This window comes from Eleutherodactylus coqui, chromosome 10 (genome assembly GCF_035609145.1).
Source record: "Eleutherodactylus coqui strain aEleCoq1 chromosome 10, aEleCoq1.hap1, whole genome shotgun sequence".
Taxonomy (NCBI): domain Eukaryota; kingdom Metazoa; phylum Chordata; class Amphibia; order Anura; family Eleutherodactylidae; genus Eleutherodactylus; species Eleutherodactylus coqui.
Genome location: NC_089846.1, coordinates 58,377,991 through 58,395,509, shown reverse-complemented (window position 1 = coordinate 58,395,509; position 17,519 = coordinate 58,377,991). Strand labels below are relative to the sequence as shown.

Genomic DNA, 17,519 nt, shown 5'->3' with positions numbered 1-17,519 from the left:
TCCTGGATGCGGACACTGCTGTAGGCTGGCTGACAATAACAGGGGAGCTAGTAGTCAGCCAATGTTCAACCCAGGCAGGGCAGACAAGAGGAGCCATGAGTCCAGGGACTCCCTGTATGAGCACTCCTTGGGTATGGAAGGTGCTACAGGACTCAGCAAGCCCAGGGTAATGCTGGCCATCAGTTTGGACGTTGTTGTCAGTAAGGCGAGATATCCTTTGCTGGATGTATCTCGTACTGCAGCGAGAGTGCACTTGGCATATGGCTCTGGCCGGCTCCATCCGCGTGTCATCCTGGGCACGGACGCTGTGGTATGCTGGCTGCAGGGAACTGCAGGAGGGGCGATAGGGGAGCTACCAAGGCAAGGCTCAAGCCAGTCCGGAGCACAGTAGAGCTGTGTACCCAGTGGGCTACACACGCTGGCCAGCGACGACAACCGCAATTAACAGCGGAGACGTACACAGGCCGTGATGGCACTGTCGAGGAAGGTGCCGGCCATGCAGCGATCGGAAACTGCAGCCATGTAACGACTGAAAAACTGTGGCCGCTTTTTAACTGCGACCGCACTCATGACACATAGCCGTGCGCTGGTCAAATCAATGGTCGCACGACAGCAACATCCAGTGCATGCAGCAAGAGGAGCTGCATCTCCCTGCAAACACACGTGGCCACAATTTTACATGGCCGTGGCGGCACTAGGAAAACAACAGTGTAAGGAAGAGGGAATGAGCTCGTGAAACACGTGACCGCGGTCCCGGAAACTCAAAAGCCCATGAGGCGGGAAACTCAAAAGCCCACGCAGCGGGAAAATCAAAAGCCCGCGTGGGAATCAATGGCAACTGCCCGCACGGCAGGGTAGACACCAGTCTGCACATGTCCACCCGTGGCCACATGCACCCGCCGTGGAAGAGGGCGGCAACCCCCCTAGTGCCTTCTGAACACTATGCAAAAAACTGAGCTAGCACGATGCTTGCAGGAGGGGTATAGCTAGTGGGAGGAGCTAACACTTATGCTTAGCATCGCCTCCTAGTGGCAGAAGCTATACCCAAGGTCAGAGCTGTGTCCCCCAATGATAACAGACGAGAAATACTAAATATGAAGGTACCCTAAGGCCGGTTTCACACGGCTGAGAAACTCACACAAGGTTTGTGCATTGTAAGCCTCACAAATCTGCAAATATGAACCCCCATTCTTTTGAACGGAGTTGTATATATGAGCAATGTTTTCCTTCCCCAGAAAAAAACAAAATTGCATTTCCTGCCTTGTGTTCCCCAGAACGCATTGCCTATAGTTTTCAATGGGACAGTAAAACATCTCACGGGTTTCCGATGTTTCCCACTGAAAACAATGGGAAACACTTGCCGATCCTTCGACGCAGCTGAAAGCCGCACCGGAAGATCGCTACTTCACAGAAGTGATGGGGGGTGTTTTTGCCAGAAAAACCACCTTGCATCAGCGTGAAAATACACGCTGGCAAATGCGATATCGAGCTGAGTTTCTTGGTCTGATATGGCGCTCGCCTTTGTGTAGGTAGCCTAAGGCTTACACGTGTCCAGTTTGGTTCTGAGAAACTGGCATTTAAAATGGGGAAACCATTTCTTTTTTTTTTTTTTTAAAAAGACATGACAAGGTTGGCGACTAAACACGCACCAAACACCTTAATCTTAGGTATTAGATATAATGGAATGCAGCTGCTATTCAAGGTTACACCTTGTCACTTACATTACTGCCAACATTGACAATTCTACCCGGTAGTTTTAAAAAAAAAAAAAGAGGGGCGGGGGCAGTAATAATACAAGAGGATCATCTAGTATAAGATGACTAATTACTATCCCCCACCTCTCCTTTGTTCAAAGAGGGGGTGTAATGTGCAACCTAATGCTTGCAGAAATCAGTAAAAGTGAGTCATAGGCCTGTCTGATGCGCTCCAGTTACTGACGATAGTAATAGACTACTTACTCTACAGAAGGGATCGCAGCAGTTGACTGATGCTTCGTGTGATCAGTGCATGGTATAGTAAGAGAGGGCAATCACTCACCAGCCAAACATACCAACGGGACGATTTTTAAGACGCTCATTGGTGTTGCCAAGACAAGCATTGTCCAGAGTGCCCTCTTAGAGGAATAACATTACCAGAAACTATTTGCTTGGGCTTTAAACCAGGACTTTCCCCATCATGCTGTGCCTTGGTCATTGTGTACCAAAAGTGTCTGTCTGGTTGTTTTTTAACCCAGTATGGAGTGATATTCTGTCTATTGAAGGAATACAATATGGCCATCAATGTCAGATAGCAGATTGTTTTCTCCTGTCAAGTTCTATCACACAAACTGTTCCTCTAGAGGGGAGTGACAAAACAGAAGCTTATAATAGCTGGTATTTCCAGTACAGAGATTAACTGTAATTACTTCCCTATAGGAGAGGTTAATAAGGCTGGTGGTTGCTATAATAGACTAACTATGTCAGTCTAGGAGCAACACCATAACCTTTTCTGTGGAAGGAGGACATGATCTGCTTAGTACTCATCACAACCATGTGGTCCTAAAGATATAGCTGAACTGGATGGATACATCTTTTTTTTTTGGCCTTACCTACTATGCTACGGCTTATTCAGACGACTGTATATTGGACGGATATTTACGCCCGGCCAATATACGGTGTCCATCTCTACAGGGGGAGGAGGCTGGAAGAGCCAGAACCAGTGCCCTGAGCTCCCGCCCCCTCTCCGCCCCTCGGCACTGTTTGCAATGGGAGGGGGTGGGCGGAGCTAAGCCTCATAATTTTGCCTCGTCCCCTCTCATTGAAAATAGTACCAAGGGGCAGAAGCTCAGTGCACTGCTCCCGGCTCCTCCAGCCTCCTCCCCCTGCAGAGGGGGACACCGTATATCGGCCGGGTGTGAAAACCCAGCCGATATACGGTCATCTGAATAAGCCCTTAAATGGAGACTGGCTGTATGAAATTAAGGGAAATGGGATTGTGTGAATGTAGGTGATCTCTGGGGAATCAGTAATACATTTATCTCCCCTATGGTAGGGAAAATGAGGCGGCCTGATGTTTGTATCAGATGCCATTATGCAGCAAATGGAGTCTAGTAGTAGGTTTGCTTCTTTAGAAGGCGATACGGTAATATGGCAGCCTGATAGCTGCATTTGCAATGATGGCCAATACTACATCCAGCTGTAACACAATGACTCTTCCTGTGGGCATGGTTAATGAGGGGGTTGATGGCATAACTCCAGTCATGATTTATACAGTATCCTAGTACTACTATTACTCTTACGGAAGGGAATAATGAGGTAGGTGATCCTTGCCAATAGAGTGCAGTCACATCATGCATAGTCCTGTCATACAATTACTCTTCCTATGGGGAGGGTAAAGTGCACTCGTATCTTCACCGCAATGCCAACTACAGGGTAATTTGTATCCCAGGAAGGGGTTATTCTCAATGAGGCATGGATGATGGATGCGGTTTTCTACCCCCCATGTACCAGATTAGTCTTATCCATAGTTAATTGGACCTAGAGGAGACTGGTGCATCACACAGACAAACATGGGCTTGGCCACCCTGGATAATAGGATACCATCAAAGGGGAAGGAAACCAATCCACTCTGGTTGAGAGCCTAGTGGGGAGCCAAGCAGTGGGTCCCATGTGAAAAAGTTCACCGATATCAGTTGTCTGGCCCCAAGACAAATCCAGTGGTCAGTCCCCTTCCCTTAGTCCAATTAAGGTAACACAGAAAACCATACTGGCCTCAGAAGTGGAGACCTAAATTAGAAGTGCCAGATTGGTGCACCCCATGCTAAGACCTGAGCAGAGCCCTGTAGGAGAGAAGGCAGCAGGAGATGTCAATAGTCCTCTGCCCCAGCACAGGTGTCGGGAAGAGTGGAGGCCAGGGTAAAGACACGCTGAAGGAAGTAGGAGGGGCAAGAGCACAAACTTCCCGCTAGAGACTTATCCAACATCTGAGGAGACACTAGATGACTCCAGAAAAAGGAGGAGAGAAATGTGAACCAGGCAGTAGCTGGGAAGGAGGAAGACTTTCATAGTCATCTAGCCTGAGATACTTACCTTCTGGAACAAGGAGCTTGGCCTGTATCCAAAAAGTCCGGCAGTGTGATCAGCCAAGTAGCCATATAGGTTTATTCATATAGCAATCCACAATAAGGAAAGTACAAGAAGTCACATGACACATGGGCACTTGGTCTAAGAATTTTATTCAAGATTTCAGTTCTGGGGGAGTGCAGCGGGACTGTGCATGGCTTCTGATTTAAAGAAGCAGTAACAACTTGCTTTATCTCAACAGATTAGTGAGAAAATGTATATAAGGCTTCCCTCCATAAGCAGCCATGATTTCAAAGAGCGAAAGACACATGGAATTCCTGTTTAAGATCCCGGCTCCAGCCGCCATTATTCCTGTGGTATGGCAGGACTCATGACAGTGACAATACTTGGGAAACACAATGAAGATGTATCAGTCTCTAGAGGAAGGAGTAGAGTCATAGAAGCAATATCCATACAATATATTTGAGGTACGCTTAAAACATAGAAACCAAGTACACAGGGTGGGGGGGGATTTTCAGGCTCACATTGAGGGATACAGGGTTTAGGGGTCTCCCTGAAATGCTCTCTGTGTGTTTGGGAATCTCTGGGGACTGTAAGATTCATTATCTTGAAGGATTTTCTGGATATCTTGACAAAGCTAGGAGAAAAGCAATATGTCATTAGATGCCATCCCATTAGGAAGCTTTTTACAGACAGTGTATACAATATAGACTTCTGCAACTTTCCAATGTACTTTGTGAGTTAAATACTTCAGCAGCAGCACAAGTCTGAAGGTTTGTTGCAGTGTAACAGTACAGGTGAAATGTAACAGTCCCGCTTCACTTACAGAGACCATCTAGGCTGGTTATAAGCTTAGCAAAACCACAGCTGTGAGACGTGTGGGGTCTGCACATGTAAGCAATGATTGATTGCTCAATCTTATCGCACTGGGAGTAGAGATTTTGAAAATGATCATTAAAAGGGGTTTTCCGATTCTACTACCAATGTTACATTGTGTGTGCGATTATATAAAATACTCATCCCCCGCTGCCGCTCCTGTCCTCAGGTGCTTTGTTTACATTTTGTATGCAGTTGTCACAGGATTGACCTTTGCAACCAATAGGAGGCCTGATAGGGATGTCATCAGTGACATCTGGTAAACCTGCTAAGAAGACCTGGTGATGTCACCTGTCAAAGGCTGGTTTCACACAGCTGAGAATCTTGCGCAAGTTGGGTGTGTTGAAAGACTCACCAAAACTAATGAGAATATGAAGTCATATACCTGAGCGATGTCCTATTTTTTCGCGTCCCTCGTAACGCATCACCCGTTGTTTTTAATGAGACAATAAAACAGGTTGCACGCGACTGCAATGCAAGGTTTCCCATTGAAAACAATGCTGATCGTCTAACACGCCTGAAAGCTGCACAGGAGGAGCGCTACTTCACACAAATGGTGGGATGTGTTTTTACTAGAACAATGCCTCGTATCAGCATGAAAATGCACATCGGCGAGCGCAATATCAGGCTGAATTTCTCAGCCCAACATTGCACTCGCCCGTGTGTAGGTAACCAAGATTGAAATTTGGGGTTGGGTGGAAGAGAAAACAACCACTAGAATGAAAAGGAGTTGTCTGGGATTTCCATTGATGGCTTGTCCACAACTAGGTCCCCAATAGCTGATTGGCGGGGTCTGCCATGCAGGATTCCCACCGGGCCAGTGTGGACAGCACTGAAAGCAGACATCTTTATCAACATTGCAGCAGGCCAGGTTGGTACTGTAGGCACATTTCCCATTAAACTCAATGCAATACAAATCCAGGTCACTGCAACACAGACAACGCCACCTGCTTTGTAAGGCTGTCCACACTGACAGCAGGCCCAGCGATCAGCAGGGTTGCAGAGCAGCAGACCCCCCACTGATCAACTACCAACAACCCATCCTGAGAATAGATCATCAATAGTTCCAGACACAAAATAAAATAAAAGTATACTAGCAAGTTGCAGAAATTTTCACCCTCAAGATTAAAATGAATCCCACCCAAGAAATAATTGATACACCGTCTATATAGGACACCATTCCATCCCTACCTGTTCTCTGTATCGCACTTGTACTTCACTGCTGTCCAGCTCTCTCCGCAGACTCTCTGTACTGGTTTCAGGTTTAGCTCCTGTACATCTCATAGCTCGATTTACAGCCTCCGAGAGGGTGAGGTGGGGACCCTCACCCTGCATAGTCTAGGAAAGAGGATGGGGCGTTAACAACACACACTAATATATATATATATATATATATATATATATATATATATATTTGAAGGAGTCAAGGGCTTCATTATTAGGAGAGCAGTCACCAAACAGTACACATATAATACTGCCATATATGCATACAATGAGTCATTTGTGTACAGTAAGTGTATACAGCTCTCGTGAAGTCAACTGGAACAATAAAAACATTGACGATGCATATATAAATGAATGCAAACTCAAACACGCACTTTTCGTCGTTTCGCTGGCATTCCGCTCAGGTACGCGTCACTCAGAGGAGGCTGCTGCTTGATCTTCCTTTGGCTCTGTATGTCCTGCCTGATAACAGGAACCCATTCCTTAGGATGGGGAAGAAAAGAACACAATGAAACATTTGCTCAACAATCCAGGACACGGAAAGAAGACAGATCCACAGAAGAGCAAATAGTAAGAGGACAGGGAAGATTAGAGACTAGTAGGAGGTGTCATACAGGTAGCACTCACGGGAGGAACCGCTGCAGCCCATGGCTCAGATCCGGCCTCTTCTTGTGGGGGAATCTCCGGATCTGGGCGCAGAGCTGGCGCTGAACTTGGAGTGGGCAGGAAAAGAACTTCCTCCACTGTGGTGGCGGGAGCCGGAGAGGAGGCACATGGCTGCTGCACAGATGGAGACACATTGATGTGAGGCAGTAAGGAGAAAGGACTTCACATTATGGATAACTATGCAGCCGAAGTAAGTTACAACATCCTGAATATATATTATGCATATTGGACCTTGAAGATGGAGATTTTTAAGAACTGGCCTCCAATAATTCTCCTTAGATGATGTAAACCGATTGGTTGCGACTCCGTTGTTGAAAATAATGCAAGCTGTAAAGCAACATCCTAGTCCCCAAAGTGCTTTACCTGAGCGTCAGCTGGTGACATCTCCATCGGCTGCTCCTGTGAAATTGCTTCAGATACCTGATGTTGGAGAAGAGGCAGGTAAGAGCAAGGTAACAGAAGTTATATAGGATAACACAAGTCTATCGGCTGCGTCCACCTCACCGGGGCAGCATCTCCAATTCTGCGCACATGTCTTTGCACCTCTGCTTCAGTGACGGGCATCTGACCCAGTAGAACCTGGAGTCGCAGGGACAGGACAGAGGTGACCCATGAGACCAAGGCAGGAGATACGTCCAGGGACAGTCGCCTCTGAAAATGACAAATACAAGGAATTCTGGGAAGCATGATTTAATAGTGATATCAGCAAGGGAGGAAGTAGCTAGCTCTTCCTCCTACTTGGACTTCAGTACAGATTGATACAGCTGGGAGCCCAATGACAGATGCTACCAGCTGGAAAACATGAAACGTGGAGCTTACAATCCTCTCGTTGATGACGGATGTGAGGGCGTTCTGATCCCCCCTCAGACAGTACAAATTGAGGGCGAGCCATTCAAACAGAGACTGATTGCACATCTCCAGGAGACGCTGGCCGAAAGTAGAGTCTGGGAGATAAAACGAAAAAGCCGTTACAGGATGCCGCAATCGCACTTCATGCCCCATATCCAAATAGCGGTCAGCGTACCTGCACAATGCAGAATGTGGTTGGTGATCCTGTTGAACTGCTCCTGCAGGAACTCCACGTTTGTTCTTGTGATGTCTACGTCTTCTCGGACGGGGGCTGTAGCCTGCATATACAGAGGACGTCAGACATTAGGGACGTCACTTAGCATCTACAGTCCAGTCTAATTATTAGGATATTCCTCCTACATAGTAAGACCATAAAACTAAGGAGTTGTAAAGGGAGCCTGTCAGTCACTAGAAATTTCAATATTAAGTTGCCACCACATTGAGATGCAGCATGTTCAAAGCATTTCATACATTTGTCTAACCAGTCACCCCAAAATGTTACTTTTTTTTAGTATGTAAATAGTCTCGAGTCATCCGGGCAACTCTTGCAGCACCCTGGGGCACTGCGTTAGCACAATCATGCACTTCCTTTTGACTGCCGCCTCCCCTGGCTCCTGAGAACAGCGCTTGTCAGGCTGTAATCCCATGCATGCACCGCGTGGCCTTCTGCCAGAGTCTTCCAGCACATGCGCTGTAAAGCAAGGCAGAGTTGAGCCATACACACTGTGCGTCCGCCAGAAGGCGGGAGGTCGAGGGCCACATGGCATGTCTTACGTCATATGCGCAGGGAAGCAAGCTGAAGTGAAGGTGTATACCTAGCTTCACCATGCACAGAAGACACAAGCGAGTGGCCATACAGCACGTTGCATGCGATTTCAGCACGACAAGCACAGATGTCAGGAAGAGGAAGCGCGTTTAGTCTGCAGACATATTGATTCAGGGAGCTGCGGGCGCCACCTGAATTACAGGAGACTAAGCATTTACAAATCGGGCACCAAAGAGTAAAAGTAAGAAATTCAGGTGACTTACTCTGCATTTTTACACAAAGGTGTGTAACGTGTTGAACATGTTGATCGTGCTACAGTGGCAGCCTATCCCTTTCTAATCTAATTTTTTCTGTCATCAGCATACTCCTCAGCGCTTATTCATTTTGGTTGGGAAAGAGATTGGTGGATTACTTGGAATTACCCTACAGCTTTTTCATTTTGCATTATAAAAAGAATGAATCTTCCCATTAAAGGCCCCTTTACACGCAACTATTATCACTGGAACGAACGAATGAGCGAACAACTTTCTTGCAGAAAATGCTGAACATTTAAATGTACTGAAATCCTCTCCATTTCCCTCATTAGCAAAAGTAAACTCAGTACATGTTGTTTGCTCAGGTGGGCATGTGTTTAGGAGAGGAATTTCTGGCATGAAGGATTTTAATTAGTGGGAAGATAAGCCATTGTCTTCTGGTGGCATGAGTAAAGCCCCAGTTACAGGGAAAGAATGTCTGGCAAACAATGACCCACACTTGTCTCCACACATACTCACTCCCGTGCTGTTACGCAGGAGCGAGTATCGCTGGCTCTCTGACAGAGTACCCAGCAGGGGACCGGAGCGTCCGGAGGAGATTTCTCTCCTCGCTCTCCCCCGCCCCTCTCCATTCACTTAACACAGCGGCCGTTCAGTACTGAACGGCTATTATTTACAATGAACAATCATCATTCATTGTTTACACTGAGCGATCATAGTTAATGATTTTATGCAGCTTAAACAGCCGGTCAGTAGTGAACGGCCGCTGTTAAAGTGAATAGAAAGGGGCGGGGGAGAGCGGAGAGAAATTTTTCTCCAGCCACCCCCTACTGCGAGCCAACAATACTTGCTCCTGTGCAGCGAGTACATGCGGGGACGAGTGTCAGGCATCGTTTGCCCGACATTAGTCTCGTGTAAAAGGACCTTAAAACAAGTACTCACTGTGTTTTAGAGAGGTAAACAATAACGCCCTCATTCAAGTCTTCTAAAGGCTGAACAGATGCCATTTAAATGAAGTGAATAACAAACGAAATAAGGACCATTTTTTTGTAGCTGAAACTCAGATAAATGTGTGTGATGGCTTCACATTTACACGTAACGATTATCGCGAAAATTCATTCGAATGAATTTTCAGCGATAATCGTTGAATGTAAATGGACTCCGGGTCAGTAGATGATGATCTTCCACTCTTTCTTGAACGTCTGTTCCTCACATTGTCCACAAGCCAAGTGGTGAGATTTCTCCTGTAAGAAAAGTGTGTCTTCAGTTTTCCCCCCCCACTCTCCTTATTTAATAGGTAAAGAGATATAACTGTTCAGAACTGTAGCTTCCCGCTGGAAAAATACATAATATTTTCCACCATTTGTAGGACCTCCTTGTAAATCCATAGCATCCACAGTACTGATCAGCTCTGGTCACGCCTCCCATAAACTTTGTGTATTCTAAAATAAGTCGGTTTTTCAAATTCAACAGGCCGCTTCTCCCTATAATCAGTGATCAATTGTGTTTGAGGCCCAAAGAGCGTACTTGGCATAGTCACCAACATGGAACGAGAGGCACACCATTTTCATATTGCATTGATAGAAACACAATTCGAATTCCGGAAGTTTCTTTTTCAGATAACTGAGAAAATCCTCCCTAGAAGCCACAACTGTTCCCAATATATGCATTTTCATTCCCTGCAATTCCCAAGCAAGCCGAGGGCTTGTGTCAGTAGATATGATAGCCTAAACCGCTGGTTTTCGCTTACAAAAGTGAGCCAAATGATTCACTACTTGAGACGTGAATGACAAATCAGGGCAAGTAAGGCTCGGTTTTCTTGCTATAATAGAGAATGTGAGAAAACAAAAAAATAAAAAATAAAATTTGTGGGCCCCACTTTGTAGACCTCTTCAGACTGTAGCACTTGAATCCTTCCCCTAAAGCCCACTGTGCTCTCTTCTATGGCCACATTTCTTCCCGATACATAAAGTTCTTTGCATTTATTTTCCGTGTCCTCACCAACATTCTTCACCTCGCTTCCTCGGGTCCGTACACTGAGCTGCAACAGGAGGAACTAAATACAGCATTCAAAATACTTGGAGAAACGGAGACGAGAGAAAACATCCTTGAAGAATGGGGTTGTGTCTCGCCATTCCTTGGTAATATAGTCAACTGATTGCGCTTCAAATTGAGATCCTTGTTCCTTATTACACAAAAGAACGCCTTCATTTCTTCTGGCACGGGTGCCACACTGAATAGATTTTGTTGGTGGAGTCACCTTTTGTATTTTTCCACTGCATATACAAAAAGATCTAAAAGAGCTGGAAATATTCCGTTTTTGGCACTTTGAGGAAGGGTGAATCCCTGCTGTGTAACATTACGGGAACTTTATAAGATCGCATCATGATAAACCTTCCAGCTACCTGCAATAGGCTGCGCATTATCGGCACTTTCTTCTTCATCATTGGGTTGAGAGTCACTGGAACTGATATCACTGCATGCAGGAACACTTTCTTCAGGCTCCCTTCCATCACTAAACTCTCCTCTTTCGCTCTCCAAAATCCATCCTACAATATCTTCATCACTTACACACTTCACCCCTGCCATTCTCCTACAAGCAGGACCACGAGAATACAATGCGCGGTCACATGGCCTGCCAAGGAACCACCTGCGCTGCTGGTTTAAGTAGATGCTACATGAGGAAAAGCATCAGACATTGGAGTGGGCAAACAAACAAAAAAAACATGTCGGACATCGTTTAACATCGGAGTGGTACAGGAAAATCATGATGTCGGACGAGTTCCGAAGTTGGTCAGAAAGAGTAAATAGTGAAATTTCTGGTGACGGTTTCCCTTTAAAACTTTTTATAAATAAAAGCGGTTATTTGACAAAATAGCTAAAGGCAAACCAGATTTTGCACAATTGTCTGACTGTAACCTGCAGATGGAGATTTTCCTTCCGGTTGTCATAGCCATGTCAGCAGTCAGTTACTGTACACATGGAAATAACATGCAGATCTACTATGTAAGACTTGCAGAGTCTAGTGATCTGCCTGACTGCACTGAACCAGCAGGATTTCACAATTCCAAAAACCCTGATGATGGAGTCTCTCGGATGGGGTAGATAGGAAAAAAAGATAAAAATAAAAAAAATAAATCAGAAAGGGAAATCAGAAGAGAAAAGGAGACTTACGAAGCTTTCTCTGATGTATTCTTCTAGACCATTTATAAGATTTCGGGATGCCATCTGCAAGTAAAACAAGCATTATAGACAAGGTAACATGCATATATCCACCGCTGCCAGCAATTTACAGTCCACTTACCTATAGACAGTAGAAAAGGGGACAGATTAAAGTGCAACGCATGACTGTATGATCAGACTACACTAAAGGGTTTGTTTGCAGTCGGTAACCATGGAAACACATAGGTCTGTATAGGAGCTATTTACACAAAACGGTGGGACATTTTTAGGCAGAGCTACCAACATTCCAAGATTACACGACTTAAGCCCATACCTGGATGTTCTGTGGGGTTGGATCTGCCTGATGTAGATACTCTTGGAGAAAGAAGGAGCGAAGCTGAGGTTGCAAATTCTGCAGTGGCTGGGACTGCCCGTGTAACAACATAACCATGTCCACCAGTGAGAAGTGATGGCAGATGAGCGACAAGAGGTCACCGAAGAATCCTGTGAACACAAGGCCGCAGTTAGTTTATGCTCAGACAGTGGAATTTTTCACGGTAAATTCTGCTTCAAAGCCCATTGCATTTTGCCACAATTTTTGGCGCGGATGTTGCCCTGTCAATGGCAAAATCCACAAGTGGTATTCCAAAGTGAAAAACACACTTTTCTGCATCAGAATTCAGCATGCAGATTTTGCCCATTGACAGGGCAAACTTTGTGTGAGGATCTGCTCAAAAAAAAAGAAGAAAACTTTGACACTGCTTTTAGAGGTGGAATCCCCGTTCAGTCACAGTCAGGCTTCAGGGGGATTCTTGTATGGCTGGTGAAGCCTGTGAGTGGCTGAGTGGTCATGTGCACAATGTATGGCATGTGACCACCCGCCATACAAATGGGACTGTGTTATACACATTATAAAGGTTAATAGCAGAACTTCATTGCTATAACAAGCATCAGCCCACCTACTGTACTGCAAGTGCCCATCATAGACCTGCGATACTGCAGGACACAGCAACGCCAGGACACTCGGCACTTGCAGCACCTAAGTAGTCAGGGAGGAATTACAAAGTAGTGCATGAATACTCTGGGGCTGGCAGGTAATTTGCCAGATGTACTACTGAACCAAAAGACCCTTATTGTGCTAAGATATTGAGGAGCATGAAGAAAAACAAACTCACTCTAATACATCTACTACAGACTATAAAGACAAGGTGTTGTAGCAATACAAAACAGTATATGGGGCAGGCCATGAGGCCCCAAGGACTGTTACTTTTATGTATCCCCTGAACTTGGACTCTATTTGTGATGTGCGATAGTATAGGAATACAAATAAAGGACTCAAGAAATCAGGTTTAAAAGGGTGAAGAAAGAAAGAAGCCACCATTCTTACCTCCGGGCCCCTCGGCATCTGGCTGGAAGATATTGTGGGAGCCGCTGAGGCGCTGGATGAAGGCTGCAATACTCTCAGTCCCACTCTGATCCGCTGCGCTCAGGGATCCCAGCATGGAGGACAAGACTCCTTGGACTACGCTAGTGAAGAACTCCGGCGGGAGGGCATCTGCGGCAGCAGCAACGGTAGCAGCAGCAGCTTGAGGTGGGGAGGTGGATGCTGGAGGTGGGGAGGGGGAAGCATTTGAGGGTGCAGTAAATGACTGGGGTGCAGTAGAGGACACCTGGACATTCTGTGTTGCCTGTAGTGAAGTGAAATAGAAGTCAGTCAGTGCATGTGTGTTAAACTGAAGGTCTAATTGCCAAGATCCCTGAGTGTGTGAACATAGTGCGGATTAGCTGTCGATATTCTGCAGTGGAAAATCCACATGTAATGGTGCAGATTTGGTCAGGGATTTTCCTGCAGTTTTGCCATGGATTTATCTGCCTCAATTGAAAGATTGAAATCCACAGTATAAATGGACTCGCGGGGGATTTAAAATCCACACTGCAGGAGAAGTTATGCTGTAGATATAAACTGTAGATGCAACTTTTTAAAATCTCATAAGCAATGCTTGTACTGTAAATTGCGCAGATTTTCCAAAGCAAATTCCGCTCAGGTAAATCTGCAAGGTTTCTGACCTGTGAGAACATATCTTAAGGTTTGTTTGGCTCATGAATGCAGGAACTGTGACAAGCAATGGGATTGTCATAGGTGAATGGGCCCTTTAACCTATTAAGGACCAAGCATCGTAAATTTACGGCGCTTGATCCTGGGCTTTAATCCCAGCCAATAGCAAAAATACGACGCGGGATTAAAGTCCCAGCTTCTGCAATCAGTCAGAAGCAGATGGGGCTGTCAGCTGTTAAGTCACTGTGCATTAGTATGCATCATTAGTCTAAGACACTCTATGTCCATATGAGCGGCACTGAACAGTCAAAGCAGCATGCAGTGTCTTAGACTACCAATGCATACTAATGCTTAGTAAGCATCAGGTTGCCATAGAAGCGGTGATCTTTGTTTATCCAGAACTGGAGGGTTGCATAAAGTGATTTTGTCACTGGGACATGACATCTTACTACAAACAAACCAGGAGATGCTGAAGCAAGAAAAAAATAATAATTGTGTTCCAGGTATGGTAAGCCACAAGACTTTTTCCAACCCCTGGATCTTGTATTTTGGGCAGCAAAGGTGTACAAAATTATTGTGGCAATTTAAGATACTTTATGTTAAGCGTGCATCTCCTGGCCATAGGTTCCCAATGAGTGAAACACAAAACGTTGGCAAAGTAAAAGGAGAATTACCTGTAATATATCAGTAACTCCTTGTAGAAACGCTGGCATTCCAGGAACTGCCACTGCGATACTTGGTGAGCCCATTGCAATGTTTGCCATGCCAGAGCTAGCAGTACCCAGTAAGGAGCCCAACAGCTGTGACAGTTGTTGCTCTGTTCCAGGAGGGGGCTGGGAAGATGGTGCAGAAGGTGCTGTAGGAGTGCTGGAAGTGGTGGAGGAAGTGGTAGTAGACGAGGAAGTGGAGGTAGGAGGAACTGTTCCACCACTCTGTGCTATGGTGCAAGGGAGAGGGGGCAAGACTGTTACAGATCAGTAGAGCCAACATGAGAGTCCAACAACAGAAAAGGAAAATTATGACCAAGGCAAAAAAGTGTCAGGAAGAAGGAAAGCAAATCAGATAAAAGTGGAGTTACATAAAAGAAAAAAAAACAAAAACCTTTCAATAGCCATACCATAAACACTGGAAAGTCACATGACATGAGAAGGAACATGGAGGCTGGCAAACGAAAGCCGCTGAAGATTTTACTCACCTACAATGACGGGGTGCATGAGAAGTTGGCCCACTAGACCGCTGATCATCTGAGTCAGGGAGCTCGGAGCCGCCTGGGAAAGATGCAGGGTAAGCAGGAATCAAACAGGCAATGTGGTGAAGGACAAGCGAGAGGGTAAAAGGTATCTGACAGCTCACCGTTGTCCCAGATCCCGGTGTAGTTTGCCCCCCGGCTCCTGTAGGAGGGACGGTAGTTCCAGCTTGGGAAGGGTGAGGTGGAGCAGCAGGTCTTGTAAAAATGAATCGAGGAGGCTGAGCTTGGAAGCCAGGAATCTGTTGCCCTGTACAAGGCATAAGAGAAGCGATCCTAAGAAAAGGCTAACAAAATATGATCGGTGGAGAATCCCACCATTAGGAAACCCTCCTGTCAGCAAGAAGGGCAGAAGTACTCAGTAGAAAGGCCCCTTTTTTCTCATGATCAGATTAGAGTACCCCAACTTATAGACAACCACTGTCAGAATATCAGAGGGGCACTGCAGCATGTTGCTATCAGCATCATGGGTCATTTCTACAAACATTACCTATATGTACCACACATTAAATATCAGAAAGTGTTCCTGACCAGACTTGTGAACCCACCTGAAGCAGCCGCCATAGCCTGCTGGGTGATTTGATGGGAAATCGCTTGCATAAATTCTGGAGGCAGTCCTGGCATGTGTATATGAGTTGCACCACCTACAATACAGAAGAAGCTGTCAGGTGATAAGTCTACTGTAATGTGCTGTAACCAATCAGGGACAGCACCCAGCCGCCATTGATTAGATTCCTAAATGCAAAATTAAGCAACTTTTCTAAAAAAAAGTGCCAAGATTTCCAGAGCGGCAGTGTTGAACCTGGCTGCTGCATATATCAGAGGGAGGAGAAGCAGGAGAAAACAGGCTGAATATTTTCCCATAGATTGTAATGGACAGAGCCATGCACATACTGCTTCTTCTCCCTTTGCGGACATAAGAGCAATAAGGCTCAGAAGACCCCATTCTGTCAATGTGAACCACCATGTAATCAGACATTTCAGTCAGTCATTCTTCAGACTATATTAAAAAAAATAATAATACAAAGTGTTATAAATCCATTTCGGTCTCACCATGAGCTGCTGATGTCGGGGGAATGTTTGGTGACCCACCAGATGCGGAGTCTATTTTAAAAAAAAGAAAAGAAAGAATACACCATAAACAAAACTGAATTTGGAAGGAGGGCGCAGTGTAACTGGCTGAGCACCTTACCCTGGATGTTCATCATCATCATGACTGGCTCCACTGTCTGGTGTGTGATGCGTATAACAGGTGGGTGCGGTGGAGGGGTAGGGGCTGGGGGCACCTGGGATGGTGTTGGTTCCCCAGCAGTGGTGGCAGTCTGGCCCTCACTGGTTCCTCGGGGTTGCTCAGAGGTGGGAGCTGCAGGAGGGGAGGAGGTATCGGAGGTCGCCTGGCCAGCATGGGCTCCGCTGCCAGTCATTGTGACAGTGGTCCCAACGTTTATCTAAAATAGGAAAAAGTTACAAAACTGGATGAGAAAAGGGTAAAAGCAGCATTTTGAAAAGTGCCAAGTGTAGTTACATAGGTAACAGTACATTAGCGACCTCTCACCTGTATGGGAATTGCGGCCTGCTGGAGTAGCATGGGACCTGTGTAGTGTGACATGGGGCGAACAACATGCATGTGTCGAGGAATGGCAATAGACAGATTGCAACGCAAATCAGACACTGCAACCAGAGCATTTCCCAGGAGACGGAGACATTCCCCGACAAGGTTAATAACGCGCTGACATTGCTCCCGGTCCTCCTGCAGAAATAGAGGCCAAGTAAGATGATCAGACTACAATCTTCAACGTCTGACTGATGGGTCTACCCTGGCCCACCACAAGAAAAGGGTCTAAAATAGATAACTATATAAAATGTCTGTATGTCCACTTTTAAAGGGCATTAGGACACCCTACTAAATTTAATGCCAAAACTTGATCAAAACCTGGGCCTACTAGATGATTCTTTGGTGGGCTAGTTCAACCATGCAGAAAGTTAACAGCTCATTGGAAACATGGACTACTTAGTGTCCAGGAGTGTACACTGCCCATTCTGTATACACCAATTAATTTTAGTAATTTAGTAAGATAAACAACTGAACAAGAATCAATAGTATTTATTTCCATATATTAATACTTAGTGGGGCTCCTCTGGCCCTAATGACATCGGATACTTTCCGTGTCATACTTTCTACTAACATCTGATACACTTCGGCGGGCATTTCCCTCCAATCATCCTGCAAACCTCTAGCAAGTTCTCTCAAAGATGGCCGCTGTTGATATTTCCTGACTCGACACTCCAGTTTGTCCCAAATATGTTCAAAAGGGTTCAGGTCAGGACTCTGTGCAGCCAGTCCAATCGTCTAAAATCC

The 17,519-nt window shown here is 45.7% G+C and overlaps 1 protein-coding gene across 6 annotated transcripts in view; it reads right to left on the bottom strand.

The window, feature by feature from the left end:
- Positions 1-4,195: 4,195 nt before the first annotated feature.
- Positions 4,196-17,519, bottom strand: part of BAG6 (BAG cochaperone 6) — a 32,277-nt gene continuing 18,953 nt past the window's right edge. For 5 of the 6 annotated variants that reach the window (XM_066581086.1, XM_066581087.1, XM_066581088.1 and 2 more), the window contains 18 exons: positions 16,716-16,910; positions 16,353-16,608; positions 16,214-16,264; positions 15,709-15,804; positions 15,268-15,410; positions 15,110-15,182; positions 14,589-14,851; positions 13,246-13,546; positions 12,193-12,362; positions 11,871-11,924; positions 7,852-7,954; positions 7,647-7,771; positions 7,332-7,478; positions 7,191-7,247; positions 6,789-6,941; positions 6,536-6,643; positions 6,129-6,275; positions 4,196-4,698 (listed from right to left, as the gene is read on the bottom strand). In XM_066581086.1, the coding sequence (XP_066437183.1) occupies positions 4,603-4,698; positions 6,129-6,275; positions 6,536-6,643; positions 6,789-6,941; positions 7,191-7,247; positions 7,332-7,478; positions 7,647-7,771; positions 7,852-7,954; positions 11,871-11,924; positions 12,193-12,362; positions 13,246-13,546; positions 14,589-14,851; positions 15,110-15,182; positions 15,268-15,410; positions 15,709-15,804; positions 16,214-16,264; positions 16,353-16,608; positions 16,716-16,910 (2,538 nt within the window). In that variant the 3' untranslated portion in view covers positions 4,196-4,602. The remainder of the gene's footprint in view (positions 4,699-6,128; positions 6,276-6,535; positions 6,644-6,788; positions 6,942-7,190; positions 7,248-7,331; positions 7,479-7,646; positions 7,772-7,851; positions 7,955-11,870; positions 11,925-12,192; positions 12,363-13,245; positions 13,547-14,588; positions 14,852-15,109; positions 15,183-15,267; positions 15,411-15,708; positions 15,805-16,213; positions 16,265-16,352; positions 16,609-16,715; positions 16,911-17,519) is intronic. The other variant, XM_066581089.1, reaches the window with a different exon arrangement.